Source organism: Camelus bactrianus, chromosome 2 (assembly GCF_048773025.1).
Source record: "Camelus bactrianus isolate YW-2024 breed Bactrian camel chromosome 2, ASM4877302v1, whole genome shotgun sequence".
Taxonomy (NCBI): domain Eukaryota; kingdom Metazoa; phylum Chordata; class Mammalia; order Artiodactyla; family Camelidae; genus Camelus; species Camelus bactrianus.
Genome location: NC_133540.1, coordinates 117,518,204 through 117,540,596, shown reverse-complemented (window position 1 = coordinate 117,540,596; position 22,393 = coordinate 117,518,204). Strand labels below are relative to the sequence as shown.

Genomic DNA, 22,393 nt, shown 5'->3' with positions numbered 1-22,393 from the left:
GCTGTTATTAGCCCTGTTGAAAAGGATTTCCCCCTCTTTTGGACTTTTGTAGCATGCTATCATTTTATGGCCCTTATCACAAATGACATTCTGTTATCATAATTTCTGTACATATCTTTCTGACTTTTCCTACAAGCCTCTTGAAAGCAGTACCAATTTTAAAATACTTTTGTATACCCATACTTCTAGTGTGCTGACCTTTAATGTAGTGGGAACTTATTAAGCTTATGATGAATTAATAAGTAAAGGCATTTACCATCTTTTCTACCAATTATTATAGTATTTATTTTAAAAATATTTACTGAATGCCTACAAGTAGAAGATGCTGCTATGTGCTATGGAGATTCAAAAATAAATTAGATACAAATTCTGCCTTTGGGTAACTTCATGGTTTAATAATTGAAATAAGACTTGGACACATGTAGCTCTAACATAAGGTAGAAAGTGCTGTGTACTCTGGGGAAGAGGGTTAGGAAGTTTTCTGGGCTTATGAGGCAAAGAGGCCTCTTATACCTCATCAGCCTTTCCCAGAGTGTTTTCTGCTGAATCCTAGCCCTTAGAGATGCTCCATGAAAGGGGGTTCTGTGGACAAATAAGTTTGGGAATAGAGGCACCCTGCCTTCCTCTTGGCGAATCACATTTTATTATATTTAATAGACTTGATTGTTTTTTAATAAGAGTTATATATTTACAGAAAAATTGAGAAGATAGTATAGAGTTCCCATAGATCCTATACTCACTTTCCCCTTTTATTAACATCTTACATTACTGTGGTACATTTGTTACAATTAGTGAGCCAATTTTAATACTTTATTAACTAAAGTTCATACTTTATTCAAATATCCTTAGTTTTAACCTAATGTCCTTTTTCTGTTTTAGGATTCCATCCAGGACACCACGTTACATTTGGTTGTCATGTCTCCTTAGGCTCCTCTTGGCTAAAGTTTCTCAGGCTTTCCTTGTTTTTGATGGCCTTGACAGTTTTGAGAAGTACTGGTCAGGTATTTTGTAGAATATCCCTCTCTTGGAATTTGTCTGATGTTTTTCTCCTGTTTAGACTGGGGTTGTGGGGTTTTTGGAGGAAGATCACAGATATAAAGTGCCATTTATATTCATTAAATTATGTCATGATACATATTAGCAACATGCTATGTCACTGTTGATGTTGACCTTGATTGCCTGACTGAGGTAGTGTTTGTAAGGTTTCTCCACTGCAAAGTCACTCTCCCTGCCCCCATGTGTATACTGTACTCTCCGGAAGAGAGTAGTCACAGTTCACACTTATGGAGAAGTTATGCTCCGGAAGGAAGTCACAGTTCACACTTATGGAGAAGTTATGCTCCACCTCCTTAAAGAGGGAGTATCTACAGAAAATACTTGGAATTCTTCTGCATAGAAGAGTTGTCTCCTCTCCCCCATGTATTTATTTATTCAATCATTTGTTTCTATTAGTATGGACTGATGAATATTATTTTATACTTTGGGTTTTAATATGATACTCCTTAATTTTGTTGCTTACAATTTATTTTGGCTTGTTAAAGTCTCAGCGAGGTTCTGCAGTAAAGAAACTGTTAATTTTTATTTAATCCAGTTTTGTTCAAATTTATGTGACCTATTTCCGTGTAAAATAGTTTGGGGACTATTTTGCTACACCTTTCACAGAAAACAGCATGAAGAAGCTATACACAGCGCGATAAATATAAGCGCTTAAGTTTTCGTGTGAAATAATACCTGTAGGCACATACAGCTCTAATTATGTGCCAGGTACCATTCCAGCGCTTTTAAAGTGCTCACTCATTTAGTATTTATGCCAGCCATGTGAGATGAGTTACTCTTATGGTCTTAGATGGGTCCAACTTCACAGAACTACTAAGTGGAAGACCTGGAATTTGAACCTGGAAAGCCACTCCAGAATCTACACCACCTGATGATATCAGCCTATTTCTGGATCCAGTCTAGAAATTCTCACGCAAACTCAAGATATGCTGTGTGGTTGAATTTATCCTGTTCTCTGTCAATCCAGGAACCCTAGCAAAAATGAGAATTTTGCTAGTTTTATATTACTTCAGTTCTCATCCCCTTCCTCATCTGCCTTCTGTATTGCCACTCCTTTTCCTAAAATTTCTAAGACTTTTAGGATAGAGCTCCAATTCCTTACTTTTGCTTAAAAGGCTATAAGTGATCTTGCCCCTTTTTACTGTTCAAGTCTCATCTCTTGGCTCCTCACGCTGTCCCTCCCTCTCCTGCTACTCCTCTCCCCACTTCCACACACACACACACTCTGTCTCTAACACTCGATCTCCTCAGTTGTTCCCCAGCAGGAGAACCTGTGCTTATGCTGCTGCTCCTACCCCCAAAACCACCTCCCCTCAAAACCCACAAATTTCTGACTAACTTCTGCACATTCTTCAGGTCTTACGTTAGATGATAGTTTCTTTATAAAGGCTCTCTGATCCCCAGATCTCAGATACCCAGATACTTATCTTGTATCTCCAGTCTTCCACCCTGTACTTCCTACCACAAGGCTCGGGTTGTCTGTAAAATCACCTTGATTCTGTAGTCTCTGTAAAGCAGGACCAGTGTCTCTCTTTTCACAGTTGTATCTGCAACATTTGACACAGTGCCTGGCCCATGGTAGATGCTCAATATATATATATCTATATATAGATATAGAGATATAGATATAGATATATTTTTAATGATGAATGAATTGAATAAACAAAAAATAGAAAATCTTCTCTTCTAGAAAACATTCATACCTTTATTCCTAGTAATTTCACTTCTTTCTAAAGGAAAGAATCACAGAAATTTACGTTCAATAAAAGTAAAAACTTTAAAAGCGTCTAAGTGAGTAGCAATAGGGCCTGCTTAAATATAACATGGAATCTCTAAAAGACAATGTTATATGGGTACTAGAAATGACATTTTTGAAGAAATATAATGAAACACGAAATTGCATACAATATAATCTTAAACAGAAAAAGAAACTATAAAACAATATAATTCCACTTTAATTAAATATATATATGCATGTGTGTGTGTGACTACACACATAGATCTCAATTGTGCACACACATGCATAGAAAAAAAAATCAAAAGAATAAAATGTTAACGGGTTATTTTTGGCTGATGGAAATTTATGAATGCTTTTTTATTATTTTATTCTTTACATATTATTCTGTTTTTCAAATTATCTTGATAAATGTGTTACTTTTATAATCAAAGAATTATTAAAAACCTTTTTCCAGTAGATAGCTGGGTTATAATTATTTTGCTTTATTCTTTTCAGAGTGAAGAAGGTAATTTTTTAATTTTTTAATTTTATAATTTTGTACTTTTTGTAGGCTAAGTAGTTATTACATAGTTTTTAATGACTTCTTATTTACTTTCATTATTATAAAAAATAGCAAGGTACTAGTTAATACCCATTTAAAGACTTCAATACAATTGCAATTCCTTTGTGACTGTTTTGCTTCTCATGGCTTAGAAGTTACCTTATTTATAAAACTCTTGAAATCCTTTGAGTTAATACCATAGATTCCAATTATTAGGGAAACTGATTTGAAAGCAACAATAATTTCATTTAGAGAGGATATGGGTTTAGGTAAAAGGTAATGTCTTCCTATTTAAACATTTTAAATGTAAAAGGCCATTCATTTTCCTTTTAAATAACATTTTAAAGTGTATTTCATAAGTCTTTTGGGTAGAAATTATTATTTTCTTCTTATTTTGTATTAATGCACTGTCATTTTTCAATAACTTATTTGCTACCTCTACTTTTTTTTGGTGCTAGGTATATTTTGGAATTTTTACTCAAATAATAACATAGGAATAACTATGATTTTTTTGAGCATTTAGTTTTGAGACTTAGGGCTTATTTATTCACTTTCACAAATAGGACCTGAAAAAAATTAAGAATCTATAAAACTGGAGCTAATGTGGACCTTCACATTTATCCAGTCCAACCTCTGGAGTTCATCTCCTTTTGGTCAAAAATTTCTGGAAACAGGGAATTCACATTTTCACTGACATAACCCATTCTTATTAAATCTTTTTACTTGTTGGAAAGTTTCTTTCTTGTGTTAAATGGTTATGTGCTTCTTATAATACTTCCTCGTTGATCTGAGCTTTGTGCCGTGTAGATAGAAGGCAGTCGATACATGCTAGTCACTGAGACAGAGGAATGAGTGAGAAGCCCTTAATTAAGATTAGAGTTCTTGAGGGAACCTAAACAATGACCCAGCTGGAAAGCAGCCAAGTTTCATCTTGGATTTCTGGGGAGGATATAGCTCAAGTGGTAGAGCATATGCTTAGCGTGCATGAGGTCCCAGGTTTAATCCCCAGTACCTCCTCTAAAAGTAAATCAGTAAATAAACCTAGTTACCTCCCCTCAACCCTCCCCCCCCAAAAAAGGCATACTTATCTTGGATCATCCCTTCACTGTCAGGAAATTCTTATTATTTCTGACGTCTGTGGAAATGATTTATCCAAGACTTCTATGGAAATGACTTTAGACAATCTGACTGAAGTTCTCACAAGGGGTACCTTGGAAAAATCCTGCCAGTCTTGTCATTGGGTCATAGGTATAGACAGGGAATAGGGAAGACATGGCCAACTACAGGGTCACTTTCTTTGATTATCTTTAGGAACTTCCAGGAAGTGGTATGTGTTCTGTTGTCTGCCAGAAGTTTTGATATATCTAGCTTCCTGTTTCTTTGCTTATTGTTTTATGTTTTCTGTGGTATATGATCTATAGACTGATACAGCCCTTATGAACTTTTTGCAACATGTCCCATACTATTTGTGTTTCTGTCTTATCCTTCCCACCCTCACTATGCTGTTTTATCCATCCTTTAGTGGCATGTTTAATGGGCACCCAATAAATATTTGTTGAATTAGTGTCTTTTTATTATTTGAAAATTCAGCTATTACACTTCATTTCCCCTGTTCTGGCTATAAAAATTTGAACTTTTCTGATTCAAACATTTTCTTCCTCTTTCCTTCCCTCAGTTTTTAGTTGTGTTCGTTCTTCTGCTCTGGATCATTTCCAAGTTTCTGCTGTAGCTGTGGAGCACAGAACAAAATGATAACTGAATACAGATTTGTTCTGTGTCGCTTTAGTTCTTCATATTTTTTCCATTCTACTCTCATGGGTTCTTTTAAAAAGTTTCCTCATTTGTAAAATGAGGGTAATTATACATATTTCACAGGATTAATAACATATGTAAACACGTGTAAATCACACAGCTCTGTTTCTTAAACTCTTCATTCAAAATGCTTTCTTCTAATATCTAATTTCTTTTCTTGGTAACTTTTTTCTTAACTATTTTCTCTACTTTACATCTAACATGAAATTTAAATTTGTTAAATTGAAATACTTGGTACAGTGGGATATCCATTTAGGAGAATTATGATTATTCACTTAAGATTGTACTTTATAGAAAACACCTGAAAAAATGTTTTTGTTAAAATAATTTTTTAAAGGATAAGTTAAATATGTTTCAGAATATCTTGTCAAGATATAATTACAGAAAGTATCATTCTGTTTTAAATGTTTTTTGTAGGTTTTGTGCTGTATTAAAATTATATATTATAGTCTTGAAAATTTGTACAGTATATATTATGAGCCACACATCAATGTCTATTGTAATTTTAATTTTATTTTTATATCTGAGGGTTATATTGTCTTTTTATCCACTCAGAAGCCCTTTTATTAGTGTTTGAAAATGAGAATTTTTAGAGCCATAATTCAATAGCTAGAAATTTAGTCCCTCATATAATAGGATAAATATTATAAATTCAGGGGTTGAGTTTTAAATCTTTATATAAATATTATTTTTATAGTAATGACTGAATTAAAAATTTTTTAAATTAACTTTTTTCATACCTGCTCCCCCCACAATATGGAGTTGGGGGAGCAAGTGACAGAAGACTTACTAGAGGAGATTATTTTTAAGCTGAGATCTGAAAGTTGAGTAAGATTTATCCAGATAAATTGAAAATAAGGATGTTGAGAGTGGAAGTGGGTTGTATTGCAGTAATTAATGTTTGGTTATAAATAATGTACCCAAATTTTAAGTTTTGGATCTAAGAATTATTTATAATTAAAAAAGAGAGAGAGAGAGAATCAAAAATAAGCCAGTAAATGGAATTAGTTTGGGGGGGGTGAAATATTTCATGCAATTTATTAACAGTATTCTTTTATTCTTAAAAAACCTATTTCTCTATATTTAGTAAACAAAGCCTTATGCATTTCACACAGCTCTGCATTTCTCCTAGGTGATTTTTTTTCTGTTCACTGATTGCATAGGCAGTTGTATCAAAGTGTTTTTTAAATGCTTGCAACATAGCTTAGAGTAGAAGTCTGTTCAATTATTGAGAAATTATTATGTGCTAGATAAAGTGTAATATGTATTGTGATAGGTGGAGGACGAGGTGCTGTGAGAACCCGTAAGCAAAGGCACCTCATACTCTCTGGGGTGGGGGACCAGGTAAGAGAAGGCTTAAGAGAGGTGAAGACCTGAAAGGTGAATAAAATGTATTCAGATAAAGTAGGAATAAGGATATTGGGATGGGAGCAGAGCATGGAGAGTACTTTCCAGATACAGAGTAAAGTATTTAAATATGTGTGTTAAAGAAGAAGCTGTGAGTGATGATAGCTCTAGTAAAAGCTGTCAGTTACTGAATGGTTACTATTATCATTATTGTGTTACCGTTCAAAGCACTTTACATTTTTAATCTTTATAACAATCATGTAAAGGAGCTATTATTATTCTACTTTTATTAACTGGTTGTAACTTCTCTTTATAAATAATGCATATAACTCATTTTCTCCTCACTTGATCTAAATTTTGGAGCTTTGATGTTATTTTATTTTGGTTTTAGTGAGTCAGAAGTGGCCTGTATATTTTAGTAAAAAAGACCAAAAAGCTTATGGCATTTTAGCTTCCATTAAAAAGAGTAGCTTACTAAAATAATGGTACATATGGATAAGCAATTTATGACTGACCATTCAAATTAACTTACTCTTTCAAGCTTACAAGAAATACAGGGGATGGAGAAGAAGGTGTATCAACATTGTGAAAAAACAGTAAGACCAACCCAGATTGTGACACATTCTAAAAGATAACTGGCCTGGACTCCTTAAACAAGTCAATATGAAAAAGAAAAGGACAAAGGCACTCTAGATGAAGCTACACTGAAAGAGACATAACAACCAAATGTAATGTAATGAATGGATATTTAATGGATCCTGGATTTTTAAAAAACTACAAAGGCATTTTGGGGACAATTGGAAAATTTTGTATATGGACTAAATATTAGATGATACAAAATATTATTGTTAATTTCCTTAGATGTGACAGTGGTATTCTGGTTATGTAGAAGGTTCTTATTCTTAGAACATTCATGCTGAAGTATTTAGGGGTAAAATACCATGTTTGGAAAAATTACAATATAACAATTCCTATAAAATTTTATTTTACTAGGTCATTAATGGGATTTATAAAATGCTTAAATCTAACTTACCTTTTTATTTTCTGCTATTTTCCCTTATAATGTTTATCACCGTCTGACTTGTTGATGTATTGTTTTTTATCTGTCTTTATTCACATCCTCCACTAGAATGTCAGTTCCGTGAGGTCTGAGGCCTCCTGTTGCTCACAGCTTCCTTCATAGCACTAAGGATAGTATCTGGCACATGGTAGGCAGTAATCAATATTTGTTGAGTGACCTAATGACTAAAGATTACCAATCTTAACCATCTTCACCATTTCTGTGTAACTCATAGTATCTTTAATTTTTACTATCAGTTTTGGTATTGTCAACCAGAAAAAAATAATAGATTGTTCCTTATGTTTCAGGGAAGTTGGGAAAAAAGAATTTTGAAGAGTTTAAATAGTATGTGCACTGAACTGAGTATCCCGTTGGCACGAAAGGTACTTTTAACATTGAAGTATTTCATTGTGAATCAGCTACTAGGAGGTATCATGAAGGTATAACTGTTAGGCAGATTTTTTTTTTTTTTACTAATATATCGGTTTGTTTTGACCTATAGAAGGCCAATTATGTGGGTGTATTCTGTATAGATTTCTATTACGGGTGCTGTCACAGTTTTTGTAGTAAACCTATAGCTTGAAAATGAAAAAAGCGTAGGCTCTGCAGTGCAGCTTACTTAGAGGTTTGGCTATAAAGGTTATAAATGCACTTCAAAGGTCTTAGTTACCTTTAGTCTCTTTGCTCGAATGTGCTGTCATCTCTCTGCAGAACTAATACTCAACATTTATGTGTCACTCTGGGCTTTGGGAGGGGAAAGATGAGAAAAGAGAGAAAAGCCACTTGCGGAATGTTCTGGATTCTCCTGGCTGCTCACGAGTAGGAGAGAACAAGTTTCTCTTCCCTTCATTCTCCCTACCTGCTGTTTATTCCCTGCTTTTAGGCAGGATGTAGTGGATGTACTTTGGATAATATCCCAGCACAAGTCACTCAAGGCACCAGAAGGATGGCGTAAAAAATAAAAAAGATAAATTTATATGGAAAACTGTCTAAATATGTAGTATTGTGTAATATACTGTCTTTCATGTAGGAAGACGATGCTACTGACTCCCAGCCATACTCTCTTGGCTCGTCCCCCTTGGGTGCTTTTCTGAGATTGCGGGATGGGGTAAGAGATGTAGTATGTGGCTGAGGAGCAGTTTTTCTTTGTGAACCTCTACTGACCAGTACAGATCATTTACCTTCTATTCTTGGGCTCATTAGCACCATGTTCTAACTGAACCCTTGAGACTACATATAATGTAATAGTTAAATAATAATAATTTAAGTGTAATTCCAAAAAAAATCTCACCATATGTAATGAAATTATTTTTCCTTGTGTGATGGTAGCTTCCTTAAGCTTTTAGATGAGGTATTGATTCTTATTTTTCAGCTGTATTGCCTAACTTCACAAAATGAAACCAATTTTAAAATTACCTTTTTTAGAGGCCAGTTGGAGAACAGAAAGAGCTTCTCAATAAATGGAATGAAATGGGAACCGATGAACCGGGTATATGAAAACTTTCTTCAAAATGTGATAATGGGTGAAAAATGCTTTCTTAATTGTGGATCCAAAATAACAATATTAACAATTTCGGGGGGAAGATAGTAACTTTCCCTCCCCACTAATTTATTGTCCTCTGTTTTGTTTGCTTAAACCTCTATTTTGCAGTTTAAAAATTTCTAACTTTGGTCAGTGTTCTCAATTATTTTGAGAATGTTTTAATCACTTATCTTTTTTTAAAGCAGCATTTGAAAACATTTTTATGAAATAGTAAATTAAGTCATTCAGTGGATTTCTCAGACTTACAATTAGGGTAAATCTTTTTCAAGCTTTAATTACACTGAGATGTTAAAGGCAGGTTAAATGTTGAAAAGTTTTAAGACTTCTAAAATGTTTTTAAGAATTTATTTTGGTTCATTTTAATGTTTAAAATTCAGTCAATCAATTTTATAAATGTATAATGAGTGACAGCTATATCTCCTTTATTATGATAAACAGATGTTTGTTATTATTTAGGTAGATATGTACATAATTCCTCACAACTCCTTAAAAAAAGTGGGAGGGCAAAAAATACATTTGTAATAAACGAAGCAGTGCATTATGGAAGTTCAAAAGGAGAACAGTTCACTATACAGTGACAGCAGTTCACTGAGAATGCATTGTTTGTATTCTAAGGACATTAAGAATTCTCATATGGAAATTTCATATTATATTGACATTGTTTTCCAATTCAATTACAAATAATCTTACAAATTTATGAAAGGAGGACTCTTAGTTTCTTCTAGAATATGTCATCTAGGCTGTCACAAAAAGAGACTTTTATTCTTGTTGGCCCAGTACTTAACACCATGTATGACAAATAATTGATACTCTGCAGTTGTTTGAGTTCATCAGTTGCACAGCAACATATAAAAGAACCATTAAAATTTGTTATAAGCAGTAAGTATAATATATTAACTGATATTTTATCTATCTTATTAATTCTAGATTTAAGCCTTTTCAGACCTGTTTATGCACCTAAGGATTTCCTTGAGGTAGGTTCTATGGCTAAATATACATATATTAATGAGATAAAAATGTAAAAGAAATGATGATATAAGAATTCTCCAGGCAGAGGAATCACCATGTGAAAAACCCCAGAGCCTTTGAAGCAGTGGAATAACATGATCAGATTTTTGTTTGGAAATTGCTCTTGCAAAATACATTAGAATGTGGAAAGATTAGAGGCAAGTAAATCAGTTAGGAAGATTTGATTAAAAAATAGTGATTGTAAATCATGTAGCCTGCTGCCTGGCACATACAGGTGCTGAGTGAGTCTTTTTGTTTTTTATTGCCCCCCTGTTCTAGTAGTTCAGGTAAGACAAGGTAAAGGTCTGCACTGAGAAAATAGCATTCAAAATGGAAAGAATTCAACAGACTTGAGAGATTTTAAGGAAGATTTAGGAACTGATTAGATCAGGGAGTAGGAAAAAAATCAAAAATAAGGATGACCATTAAGTGTCTACATTGGGTAATTGGGCAGAAGTAACTTGCTCTCTCAAGACAGAGAGCACAGGAGGAGGAACAGCTCCATTAGTGAAGATGATGAGCTTGATTAAGTTTGAGAGGCGTATTGAGTATTCAAGTGGAGCTCTTCAGTAGGCTCTAATTATTTTAATTCACCCATCTTTGAGTCCACTTTTTCTCTTGTACCTTACATGTAATCCATCAGCAAATCCTTTCAGCTTTACCTTCAAAGTGTAACTAGCATCCAGCCACTTCTTATCACCACCATTCTTATGTCACTGGTCCGAGCTGCCATCTCTTATCTGGACTATTTCAGTAGCCTCTTAATTGCTCTTTCTGCTTCTCCCCTTGCCCACCTAGACTCTGTTCTTGACAGAGTTTCTAGAGAAAACCTTGTAAGTGCACTTCTGAAGAGGCTACTTTTCTGGCATCCAGTGGCTTCCCAACTCATTCTACTTAAAAACCAAAGTCATGGCAGTGACCTAAAACACCTTATTTGATCTGATCCCCCATCACCTCTCTGAGTTCATCTCCTGTTACTTTTCTTCCTGATTTGTTCTTCTCCAGCTCCTTTAGCCTGCTTGCTCTCCAAACCTGGCTTCCTCCCCTTTGAGGACCTTTGCTACTTGTTTTCTCTGCCTGCCGTCCTTTTCCCCCAGATACCTGTGTGTATATTCCTTTACTCCTTATGTCTGCTTAAATGTCACATTCTCAGCATAAAGAATATGGTCAATAATATTGTAATAACTCTGTACAGGGAGAGATGGTTACTAGATTCACCACGATGATCATTTCATAATGCATGCAAATGTCAAATCACTGTGTAGTACACCTGAAACTAACATAATATTCTGCATCAATTATATTTCAGTTTAAAAAAAGAACATTCGTGTTAAAAATTCAGACACATACACACAAAATTGTCATCTTCTCAGCAAAGCCTTCCCTGGCTCCCCTCTTTTGAACTCCTTATAGCCCTTTCCTACTTTGTTTTTCTCCATAGCATTTATCCTTATATAACATACTGTTTTTCTGTTTTGCTTATTGCCCGCCTTTTCCTACTGGATGGAAGCATTTTTCTCTGCTACAACATAAAGTCAGATAATTGAAAAGACTCACAAGACTTCGCCTACATAAGGCTTTCTTTCAGGAAGAGAAAGAAAGCACATGCAAATATAAAGATACAAATTTCCAGGCACGGCTCCCAGGGCCCTTTCTCAGTTGTACAGGATGCACTTTGTCTTTAGACTATGAATTACTAAGATACAGGCAAGACACCTTGGTCTTGGGAGTCAAGGCACAAGTCTTCTGAGGGGTCTTTTATATCGGGTACAAACTAGCAATCTGCAAATTTTCAATAAATAATGTAAATAAACTGATGTGGAGTGCCTCCAGGGGACATTAAATATACATTATTAATGACAAGTTAGTGCATTTCATCCCATCTTGGCCAAGAGTCACTACCAGATGTCCAGGTATCCCTGAAGATAAGATAAAGCCACCACAAACCAGCTGCAAGTTAATCTTGTCCTTAACTACTCCTCTCCAACAGGCAGTGCAGTGCTTAGCACATAGTTGCTCAATAAATAGGTGTGGAGTGAATGAGTAAATGAGTGATTGACTCTCTCACATTTGATTTTTATTTCTTTCCTGAGCCTGCTGTCTCTGATACCAGTTTGCCAGCATAAAACAGTCTTAGAAATTATTTCAGGACTTTTAGAATTGTAAACAACATTTAACTTTAAAGGAAAGTTAGTTTGGTTTGAAACTGCCTTTATGGTGATAGCATTATTTCTCTTAGCTTATTAAAGATTTCTCCCAAACTCTTCCGTTTCTAGCACTTAAATTTCATGTAATTTTTATATGGTTAATTTTATGTTTTTTTCTCCTTAATAATCATAGCATTCTGTTTTCTTAAGGACTGTTGCTGAATTGATCCTTTTATGAGTCATGCTGGATTCTTCTTTAACTCAAGAAGGTTTCCTATAATCATTTCCTTAGTTACAGTTTCTACATTTCTAATATTTTCTCTTTTCTATTTCCCACATATTCATAGTTTCTTTTTCTTTTCAATTCTGTGCTTGTGAGTTTCCTGTGCAGTATGATCCCTTATTTGCATAATTAGACTAAAATTGTATTGTTTTATATTAGTCTGTATTTAACACTGTTGATTTTTTGCTTTATCTTTTTTTTTTTTTTAAACAAATACGATTGATATTTTTAGTTTCAATTTAGTGTTTGCAGTTTTGGGAAACTCTTTTGACCTTACAGCATATTCCATTTTGTCAGCCATTACTTATCAATTTATTCACACCTTCCTCAGATATGATGGTGTGCCTGTCATTATAATCTCCTTCACTGGAATCTTGGTGGTTTCTTTTCCTCAAGAATTTCCATTTAAAAATATTTTTAAAAATTATTATTTGCTCCCCAAAATGTATGTTAATTGTTAGAAAAATGAGAAAACACATATAAGAAAATTTAAAACAAAAATTACTCATAATGCCATCATACAGCAGTAAATACTACTATATTATAATTTTTTAACTTAATAAGTATGTTGTGAAATTTTTCTCATGTCATTACCTACATTACCTATATAACTGAGGCATATTACACTGTAATTTATATGAATTAACCGTAATTTATTTAGGAAATTTCCTCTAATGGAATGTTGTAAGTTGTTTCATATTTTCCTGTTAATGAACAGTATTTCCTTGACATTTTCTCTGCACTGTCTCTGCAAACAGCTTTAATTATTTCCATAATCATAGTCATAGAAGTGAGATTCCTAGATTAAAGGATATCTAATCTTTTTTATTTACTTAATTTTGAAAAATATCTCAATGGTTTTTCTTGCTAGCTTGGCTTCTGAAAAACATTTTTTTCTCTTTGGTTTTGGTTTAAAGGTGATACCTTATGATGTTATTCTGCCATCTTTCTATAAACCTTGTCAATATCTGTTTTTAAAAGGGTTAGAGATGGTTCTAAAATTTTCTCTGGCAAATATTACAATCAAGCAATTTAAAATTTCCTGTCATTTTCCCTGGTAAAATATTATAGTCAAACAATTTTTATTTTTTCTTCCCATCAAGAAGTTTTTCTTTCTAACTAAATTTTTAACTTGTCAGAATTTCATATGGTAGATCATTTGTTGGAATATTGAGTTAAAAGCATATTTATGGTATTTTAACATTTTAATACTATTTTATAGTTTTTAGAATGCAATTATATACGTAACTCAAATAGTTTTTATTTTGTGATGATACACCAAGAATATCACTGCCAATTTTATAACTGTAAATAGTCTATGAAGAAACTAACCAATTTTGTTGGATTTGTTTTTAAAGGTATTAATTAATCTTCGCAACCCAAATTATGAAAATGGTGATTCTCTTAGTTTCAGGACTCATTTGGGTTTAATCCAAGTTCCTCTCAAAGTAAAAGACATCCCTGAATTGGTAAGTATAGGCATTTAAAAATAAATTAACATATTTTAGAAGACAGCTATTAGAAAAATATCTTAGTGCAGCATATATCTAAAGCAATAGGAGAATCTTAAATAAATTAAATAATTGCTTTTGCTTATTTCTTATTTTAATAAATGGCATAGATTTATAAGACATCTTGTTGGTATGTATTGCTGATGTATGGCTATAAAACAGATTGAAACAAATTGTGAATTTTGTTTAAAAAATTTTAAGAATGTACATTTCACTTAATTCAACCAACCTTTATTAAGCTCATAACATGGTGAGGCACTGAGAGAGATAAAGGAACTCAAAATGAATTAGAGATATCTTTGCTCTGGAGACTGTCACATTTTGGTAAGGAAGTTAGTTTTAAAATAGAGTAATTGTAGAAAGGTGGAGAGATTTCCTGCTGATGGAGTTAAATTACTGTCACTCTTTCTTTTGTTAATTACTCTGAAACAATAGGGAGCACAGAAATGTAAACATTGTCTTTGGTGAAACTAAGAAACAACTTGTAACTCTAAGCTTTAAAAAGTATTAAGATAAAGAGATCAACAGATGACTCAAACATGAAGAAGGTCAAGCCTTAATGCCTCTAAAAGATGGGAGGTATGGATGACAAGTGTGCTGATAATCAATTTATTATCTTTCAATTCCAAATCTACCTTTCTTTTTTTTAAATTGAAGTATAGTTGATTTGCAATACTGTGATAATTTCAGGTGTACAGCAAAGTGATATATATTTATATTCTTTTTCAGATATATATGTATATGTTCTCTTTCAGATTCTTTTCTATTATAGGTTATTATAAGATATTGATTATATATATATACATATAGTTCCCTGTGCTAATACAGTAAATTCTTGTTGTTTATCTATTTTATATATAATAGTATGTATCTGTTAATCCCATATTCCTGATTTATCCCTCCCTACCGCTTCCCTGCCTGGTAACCATAAGTTTGTTTTCTAGGTCTGTGAGTCTGTCTCTGTTTTGTAAATAAGTTCATTTGTATTTTTTTTTCTTTTTAGGTTCTACATATGTGATATCATATAATATTTGTCTTTCTCTATATTACTTCACCTAGTATGATAATCTCTAGGTCTATCCATATTGTTGCAAATGGCAATTATTTCATTCTTTTTTATGGCAGAGTAATATTCCATTGTACATATATTATATATACCACATCTTGTTTATCCATTCGTTTATGGACACTTGGGTTACTTCCATGTCTTCACTATTATAAATGGTGCTGCTATGAACATTGGGGCGCATGTATCATTTCAAATTAGAGTTTTTGTCTTTTCCTGATATATGCCCAGGAGTGGGATTCCTCAATCATATAGTAAGTCTATTTTTAGTTGTTTAAGGAATCTCCATGCTGTTTTCGATAGTGGCTTCACCAACTTACATTCCCACCAACAGTGTCGGCGGGTTCCCTTTTCAGCATTTATTATTTGCAGACTTTTTGATGATGGCCATTCTGACTGGTGTGAGGTGTTACCTCATTATAGTTTTGCAAATCTATACTTTTTTGCCCTGTTTCATCATACTGGAGCTGGACCTTATAAACATTTCCTTTTGCCAACTAGCTTGATGTTAGGCTTTGTGAATGGAGGGTTCTAGAGGGACCCTGCAAGACCATAACAGGAGAAAGGGGCCTTCCATGTATGGTAGCCAGCAGATCAGCAAACAAAAGGTCCAGTAGCATTTACCCTGGCAGCCCTCAGTCAACTGGCTCCAGCCTGTACTCTCTGGCAAGGTTCTTCTCCACCTCTGGTCTGCATGTTCCTGTGGCAGCCACTCTCTCGCCTTAAAGATCCAAATCTCTGTCTTAAGGGCATGGGGGACCCTTTCCTGAGTTCTAGTTCTTTCTTGGTTCACTCTCCTTCAGCCTACAAGTTATGGTTGCTTTCTTCATTTGCTAATTCTGTTTTTCCCTATTCACATGCCTGGTATGGCTTCTATTTCTTGATTGCACTCTGACTGATACAAGAGGCCAGATGATTTTCTCTCTAGAACTTTGTGAAGGATCAAAAATTGGAGGTATCACATGTTATAGAAGGCTTTGGTGGGCTATAGAGCTGAAAATGGAGATTGTGTGAAAGTCTGTGTCAGGAGGGATTAGACCCCCAGACTCTTCCCATCCTGTATATTCTGGTGACTCCTCCTCTCCAACAGGAGACGAGAGGTGTATATATTCATTACAGAAACAGAATCAAGAAGGCTGTGAACTCAGAGACCTCAGACATAGAGCTAAACAGGAACGAGGCACCATATTGAAAACAGAGGAAGTAAGTGAAAGTTGGCCGAATAGTGAGACTAATACCGCAGCCTTACCGCCATCACTGTGCCTGCCCAGCCTCCCCTTCTTCACCCTCCACCAGCTTTAGGTCCCCAGAGAGAAGGCTAAAGGGAATTTGGAGAAACCTCACCAAAAAAGAAAGAAAGAAAGAAAGAAAAGAAAAGAAAGAAAGGAGCTGGCTGGCTATAAAATTGCTTCACAGTGAAGCCCACCCCACTGGGTGCCCAGTCCTTGCAGACAGAGCTTCCAGTCAGTTGTTCATTGCCTCAGTCCTAAACATGAGTGACCAGTTCAGGAGCTCCAGATATGTGAAATCTTGCAGTTTGAAAGGCATAGCTCAAAATTAAAACAAACAAAAAAATAAGGAAGAAGAAGTAGCCAATTTAGGGAATTAGTGCTTATCATGACCACTAATAGTTATTTCAGGTGTGAATTTACACCTACCCTCACAAGATACAGTAGGCCATAACCTGCATGAGGTGCACTTAGATCTGTAGAATGAAACAGGACAGAAAACATAGCATGTCAGTATATCATGTAGATCTTCAGTGGGAGTCCTTACAGCCAACCAGAGGCTACTTCCCAGCCCCCACAAGGAATTCGTGCAGTTGGAAATGACACGGTTACATGGCACAACACAGGGACGTCTCATATATAACAGGAACCATTTCTTGTAATGCACATGAGCATAGCTTCCAGGTCCTCTCAGGAGGCACATCAGGCAGCTTAAGTCTTCTGTTTTCCAACACCAGGCAGCTAAGGCCTGTGTTTGCCAATAGATTTTTATAGTCTACTTAGAGTCTTCCATTTCAGATGTAATTTACCAGTCAAGGGTCATATTTTTTCAGTAAATTACATTGCTTAGTAATATAGCTGGCTTTCCTCTCCACAATGACCCAGTACATTTTCAGGGCACCAGTGCCGGGAGAAAATAAACCCAAGGTTATAATCTTATGGACAAAGAGGTTAGCCTGTTGTTAACCATTTCTTCCCAATAGTAGATTTAAAGCAAACATTAATATTCTCAGAGAGAAGGTATTATTAATGAAACAAGAATAGAATTTCACTAAAACAATAAAACAAAACAATAGAAAATGAAAAATAGCTTTTAGGAATCAAAAATACGGTATGCCAAAAATTTTTTTAAAGATCAGGAGAAAGCCAAGGAAGTCTCTGTCTGAAGACAGAGCAAAATCAAAAAGCCAAAGGGATCAAAAATAAGAGAGAAAAGTTTTTTTTAATAGAGGACCAATCCAGAAGGGTAAGCATCTGACCAATAGGAGTTCCAGAAAGAGAAAAACAGAGGTAAAAGAATTATTAAAAATTTTAAGAACTGAAAGACTGGAATCTTTCAGTCAGAAGTAGCATCAGACTTCTCAGCAGTAAGACTGGTAGCCAGATGATTTTGAAGTCATTCCTTTAAAAATCAAAATGATTTCAAGCCTAGAATTCTATATGTAACCAACAGTCAATCAAATGTGAAGTCAAAGGAGATATTTCCAGATGTATGTGATCTAAAACATTTGCTCTTAATCAGGGGGCTATTGTATAATAGAAGTGCTCCAAAACAAGGTCATAAACAAAAAAAGCAAAATAGCGAATCCAGGAAATGAGATTCAGCCTAAGAGAAGAACAATTTCCCAGAAGGACAGTGAAGAGAAGTTCCAGGACAAAGTCTGTGCAACAGGACCAGAGCACAGCGCTTCCAAATTGGAGCAGGAGGTTGGAAGTTTCCAGAATGAGTGTGCGCAAGAAAAACACTCCAAGTACAGATGATCTTGCAGGTTTCACCACATGCAAATTGTTTTGTGGAGGGTCTTTTCAGAGTTGCTAAAGGGTATAGGAAGAGGTAAGTGATTAGATAAAATAGTATAAGTGAAAAAGTGGTTTAGTTATGAACGGTATGAAAAAAAGTATAACAAAGGAAACATTTATAGCATACTGCATGCCTCAGCAGTGAATAATATTTAAATAGTCATGATAATGTAAACTCTTAATTTAGATTTAATCAAGAATTGATATATACTTATACTGGAATGATGGAGGGAGGAAAAGAGAATGTACATGAGCTAAAAATCCTCATTTATCATAAAAAATCAATAGGTATTTGAAACTGGTATATTAAAAATAGCAGTATATACTTGTGACTTCAGATATGGAGATAAATACCAGAAAAAAAAGTTGAAAGTGGTTGTTTCTGAATAGTGGGCCAGTTATGATTGGGTTTGTGTCTGTGTGAATGTGTGTGTGTTGGGGAGGAGTACATAAGACAGGGAGCTGCTATTTTGTTGTTCCTGTTAAGTCTTTTAGCTGATTTAACTTCTATTTATTGCATATAGAGATAGACTAGGTTGATGGTTAGGTGATTAGATTCTGAAACCAACTAACCTGGTTTTATTTTTTAAACATTTTTTTATTGAGTTATAGTCACTTTACAATGGTGTGTCAAATTCCAGTGTAGAGCACAATTTGTCAGTTATACATGAACATACACATATTGTCACATTCTTTTTCACCATGAGCTACCACAAGATCTTGTATATATTTCCCTGTGCTATACAATATAATCTTGTTTATCCATTTTGCATATGCCTGTCAGTATCTACAAATTTCAAACTCCCAGTCTGTCCCTTACCACCCCCCTCCCCACTGGCAACCACAAGTTTGTATTCTCTGTCTGTGAGTCTGTTTCTGTTTTGTATTTATGCTTGTTTGTCTTTTTCTTTTCTTTTCTTTTTTTTAGATTCCACATATGAGAGATCTCATATGGTATTTTTCTTTCTCTTTCTGGCTTACTTCACTTAGAATGACATTCTCCAGGGACATCCATGTTGCTGCAAATGGCGTTATGTTGTTGTTTTTATGGCTGAATAGTATTCCATTGTATAAATATACCACAACTGCTTTATCCAGTCATCTGTCAATGGACATTTAGGCTGTTCCTATGTTTTGGCTATTGTAAATAGTGCTGCTATGAACACTGGGGTGCAGGTGTCTTTTTGAATTAGGCTTCCTTCTGGATACATGCCCAGGAGTGGCATTGCTGGATCATATGGTGAGTCTATTTTTAGTCTTTTGAGGAATCTCCATACTGTTTTCCACAGTGGCTGCACCAAACTGCATTCCCACCAGCAGTGTAGGAGGGTTCCTTTTTCTCCACAGCCTCTCCAGCATTTGTCATTTGTGGACTTTTGAATGATGGCCATTCTGACTGGTGTGAAGTGATACCTCATTGTAGTTTTGATTTGCATTTCTCTGATAATTAGTGATATTGAGCATTTTTTCATGTGCCTATTGGTCATTTGTATTTCTTCGTTGGAGAATTGCTTGTTTAAGTCTTCTGCCCATTTTTGGATTGGGTTGTTTGTTTTTTTCTTATTGAGTCGTATGAACTGCTAATATATTCTGGCGATCAAGCCTTTGTCGGTTTCATCTTTTGCAAAAATTTTCTCCCATTCTGTAGGTTGTCGCTTTGTTTTACTTATGGTTTCCTTTGCTGTGCAGAAGCTTGTAAATTTAATTAGGTCCCACTTGTTTATTTTTGCTTTTGTTTCTATTGCTTGGGTAGACTGCCCTAGGAGAACATTGCTGAGATGTATGTGAGATAATGTTTTGCCTATATTTTCTTCTAGGAGGTTTATTGTATCTTGTCTTATGTTTAAGTCTTTGATCCATTTTGAGTTTATTTTTGTGTATGGTGTAAGGGAGTGTTCTAGCTTTATTGATTTACATGCTGCTGTCCAGTTTTCCCAACACCATTTGCTGAGGAGACCGTCTTTATTCCATTGTATACTCTTGCCTCTAAGATTAGTTGGCCAAAAGTTTATGGTTCATTTCTAGGCTCTCTATTCTGTTCCATTGGTCTATATGTCTGTTTTTGTACCAATACCATGCTGTCTTGATTACTATCGTCTGAAGTCTGGGAGAGTTACTCCTCCAGCCTCTTTCTTTTTCTTCAGTAATGCTTTGGCAACTCTAGGTCTTTTGTGGTTCCATATAAATTTTATTATGATTTGTTCTAGTTCTGTGAAATATGTCCTGGGTAATTTGATAGGGATTGCATTAAATCTGTAGATTGCCTTGGGCAGTATGACCATTTAAACCTGGTTTTAAATTCTTGCTCAGCCACTCACTGGCTGTGTGACCTTAGGCAAATTTTCTTGACCTTAAGTTTTAGTTTTCTTATAAATATATGGATAGTAGTATCTCACTGAAGTGTTGTGTAGATCAGTAAGTTAAGATATAAGTTATAGGTTGAATTGTGTTCCTTCAAAAAATACGTTGAAGTCCTGACCTGCACTACGTGTGAATGTGACCTCATTTGGAAATAGGGTCTTTGCAGATGAAATTAAGGTGATGTCTTACTGGAGCAGGGTGGGCCCCAAATCCAGTATGACTGTTGTCCTTATAAGAGGACAAGAAGCACAGAAGAGAGACACACAAGGAGAATGTGATATGATAGGTAGAGTTTGCAGTGTTGCATCTATAAGTCAAGGAACACTGAGATGCCAGCAACACCAGAAGCTAAAAAGGCATGGAGCAGATTCTCTCCTAGAGCCTTCAGGGAGAGCATGGCCCTGTTTTACATCTTAATTTTGGACTTTCCAGAACTGAGAATGAATTTCTGTTGTTTACAACTACATTTTTTTTTTAATGGCAGCCCTGGGAAACTTTATAATATGTAAAAATGAAGCATATAGATGATCCTTGGAATATGGCAAGCAGTATATAACTATTAACCATTGCTACTGCAACTTTGATAAAAAAATTTTTAGAAAGTTATTTTTAAAAGATGCTAGAAGTCCTATTAGCAATTTATACAAAGTGATATGGCTCTACAAAAGAAGTGTCAGATTCTTCTGGTAGTGGTGGGAGGTCTTCTTAGAGGTACTACCATTTGAAATAGTTTGAGGGAGTTTGTTAGGTAAAGAAGCAGGGGAAAGGTAATGTATGAAAAGGTTCAGCATTACATAAGTGGGACTCATTATGCCTTCTGTCTGTCTGAAGAGCCCTGGAACTGATATGGATTTATTCTGAACTATTGGAGAACCAAAAGCCTATGGCTAATTTTTAGAAAACTGGCTATATATACCTAATGTCTGAAGGCGTTAGGGATAGTTGTCCCTGCCTTTCCTGAATCATGTGGCCTGGTGATATATATTGATTTTGACTCCAGCATGCATAGTTTATCTGTAACCTGGGCTGTCCGTAGGAGCACTGAACTTGTAAGACTCAGTGAGTCTTATGTGAGCTTATAGTAGATGGCCTTTAAATGTTATTCATGATGTTATGTAGACGCATTCATGTTAAAAGGGAATTTCTTTTTTTTTTTAATTGAAGTATAGTGAATGTACAATATTGTATGTTTCAGATGTATAACATAGTGATTCACAATTTGTAAGGGTTATATTCCATTTATAGTTATCATAAAATATTGGCTATATTCCCTGTGTTGTACACATATCATTGTAGCTTATCTATTTTATGTGTAGTAGTTTGTACCTCTTAATTCCCTACCCCTATCTTGCCAAAAAGGAATTTCTTGAAACTGAAGTTTATTAATTCTAAAGAGAAGTTGCTGATCAATTCCTGTTCACTAATTCAGTCATATGGAGGCAGAAGATTGGAGCTAGAACTCAGTAATGTGGTTAAATATTTAGTGGCCACCTCCCCCCCGCCACTGTGGTCACATAGCACTATGCTAAATACTGGAGGTACAAGTAAGTGTAAGAGATAGTCCCTCTCTTCCAAGAGCTTCAGGCTAGTGGGGAGATTGACAGTAAAAAGGTCATTTCAATATGATGTGATTTTATGCTTTGATAGAGGTTGATAAAAGGTAATACTTGTTCATAGAGAAGAAAATCTGAGATTAGGGCCCAGGTCTACTGATAGTAAAAAATCAGTGCAGAGCAGTGAAATAGAAAAAGGATGTTCAGAGTTGTTTTATGCTCCTTAACATGTCTCAGCACAAGTAAAATTTTCCATTGTGAATACAGAACCTAATACTGGAATGTTTACTGTGCCTAAGTTCCTTTTGTAGTATGAAGATCAAGATTATTAAATCAAA

At 34.8% G+C, this 22,393-nt stretch overlaps 1 protein-coding gene across 7 annotated transcripts in view; it reads left to right on the top strand.

Annotated features, from left to right (window-relative positions):
* Positions 1-22,393, top strand: part of TBC1D19 (TBC1 domain family member 19) — a 145,217-nt gene that overhangs the window by 35,143 nt on the left and 87,681 nt on the right. For 4 of the 7 annotated variants that reach the window (XM_074349540.1, XM_074349546.1, XM_045522672.2 and 1 more), the window contains exons 5-8: positions 7,863-7,937; positions 8,980-9,043; positions 10,025-10,071; positions 13,894-14,004. In XM_074349540.1, coding sequence (XP_074205641.1) covers positions 7,863-7,937; positions 8,980-9,043; positions 10,025-10,071; positions 13,894-14,004 — 297 coding nt within the window. Of the gene's footprint in view, positions 1-879; positions 1,002-5,569; positions 7,703-7,862; positions 7,938-8,979; positions 9,044-10,024; positions 10,072-13,893; positions 14,005-22,393 lie in introns of those variants that run through there. The other 3 variants (XM_045522676.2, XM_045522677.2, XM_074349554.1) reach the window with 3 other exon arrangements.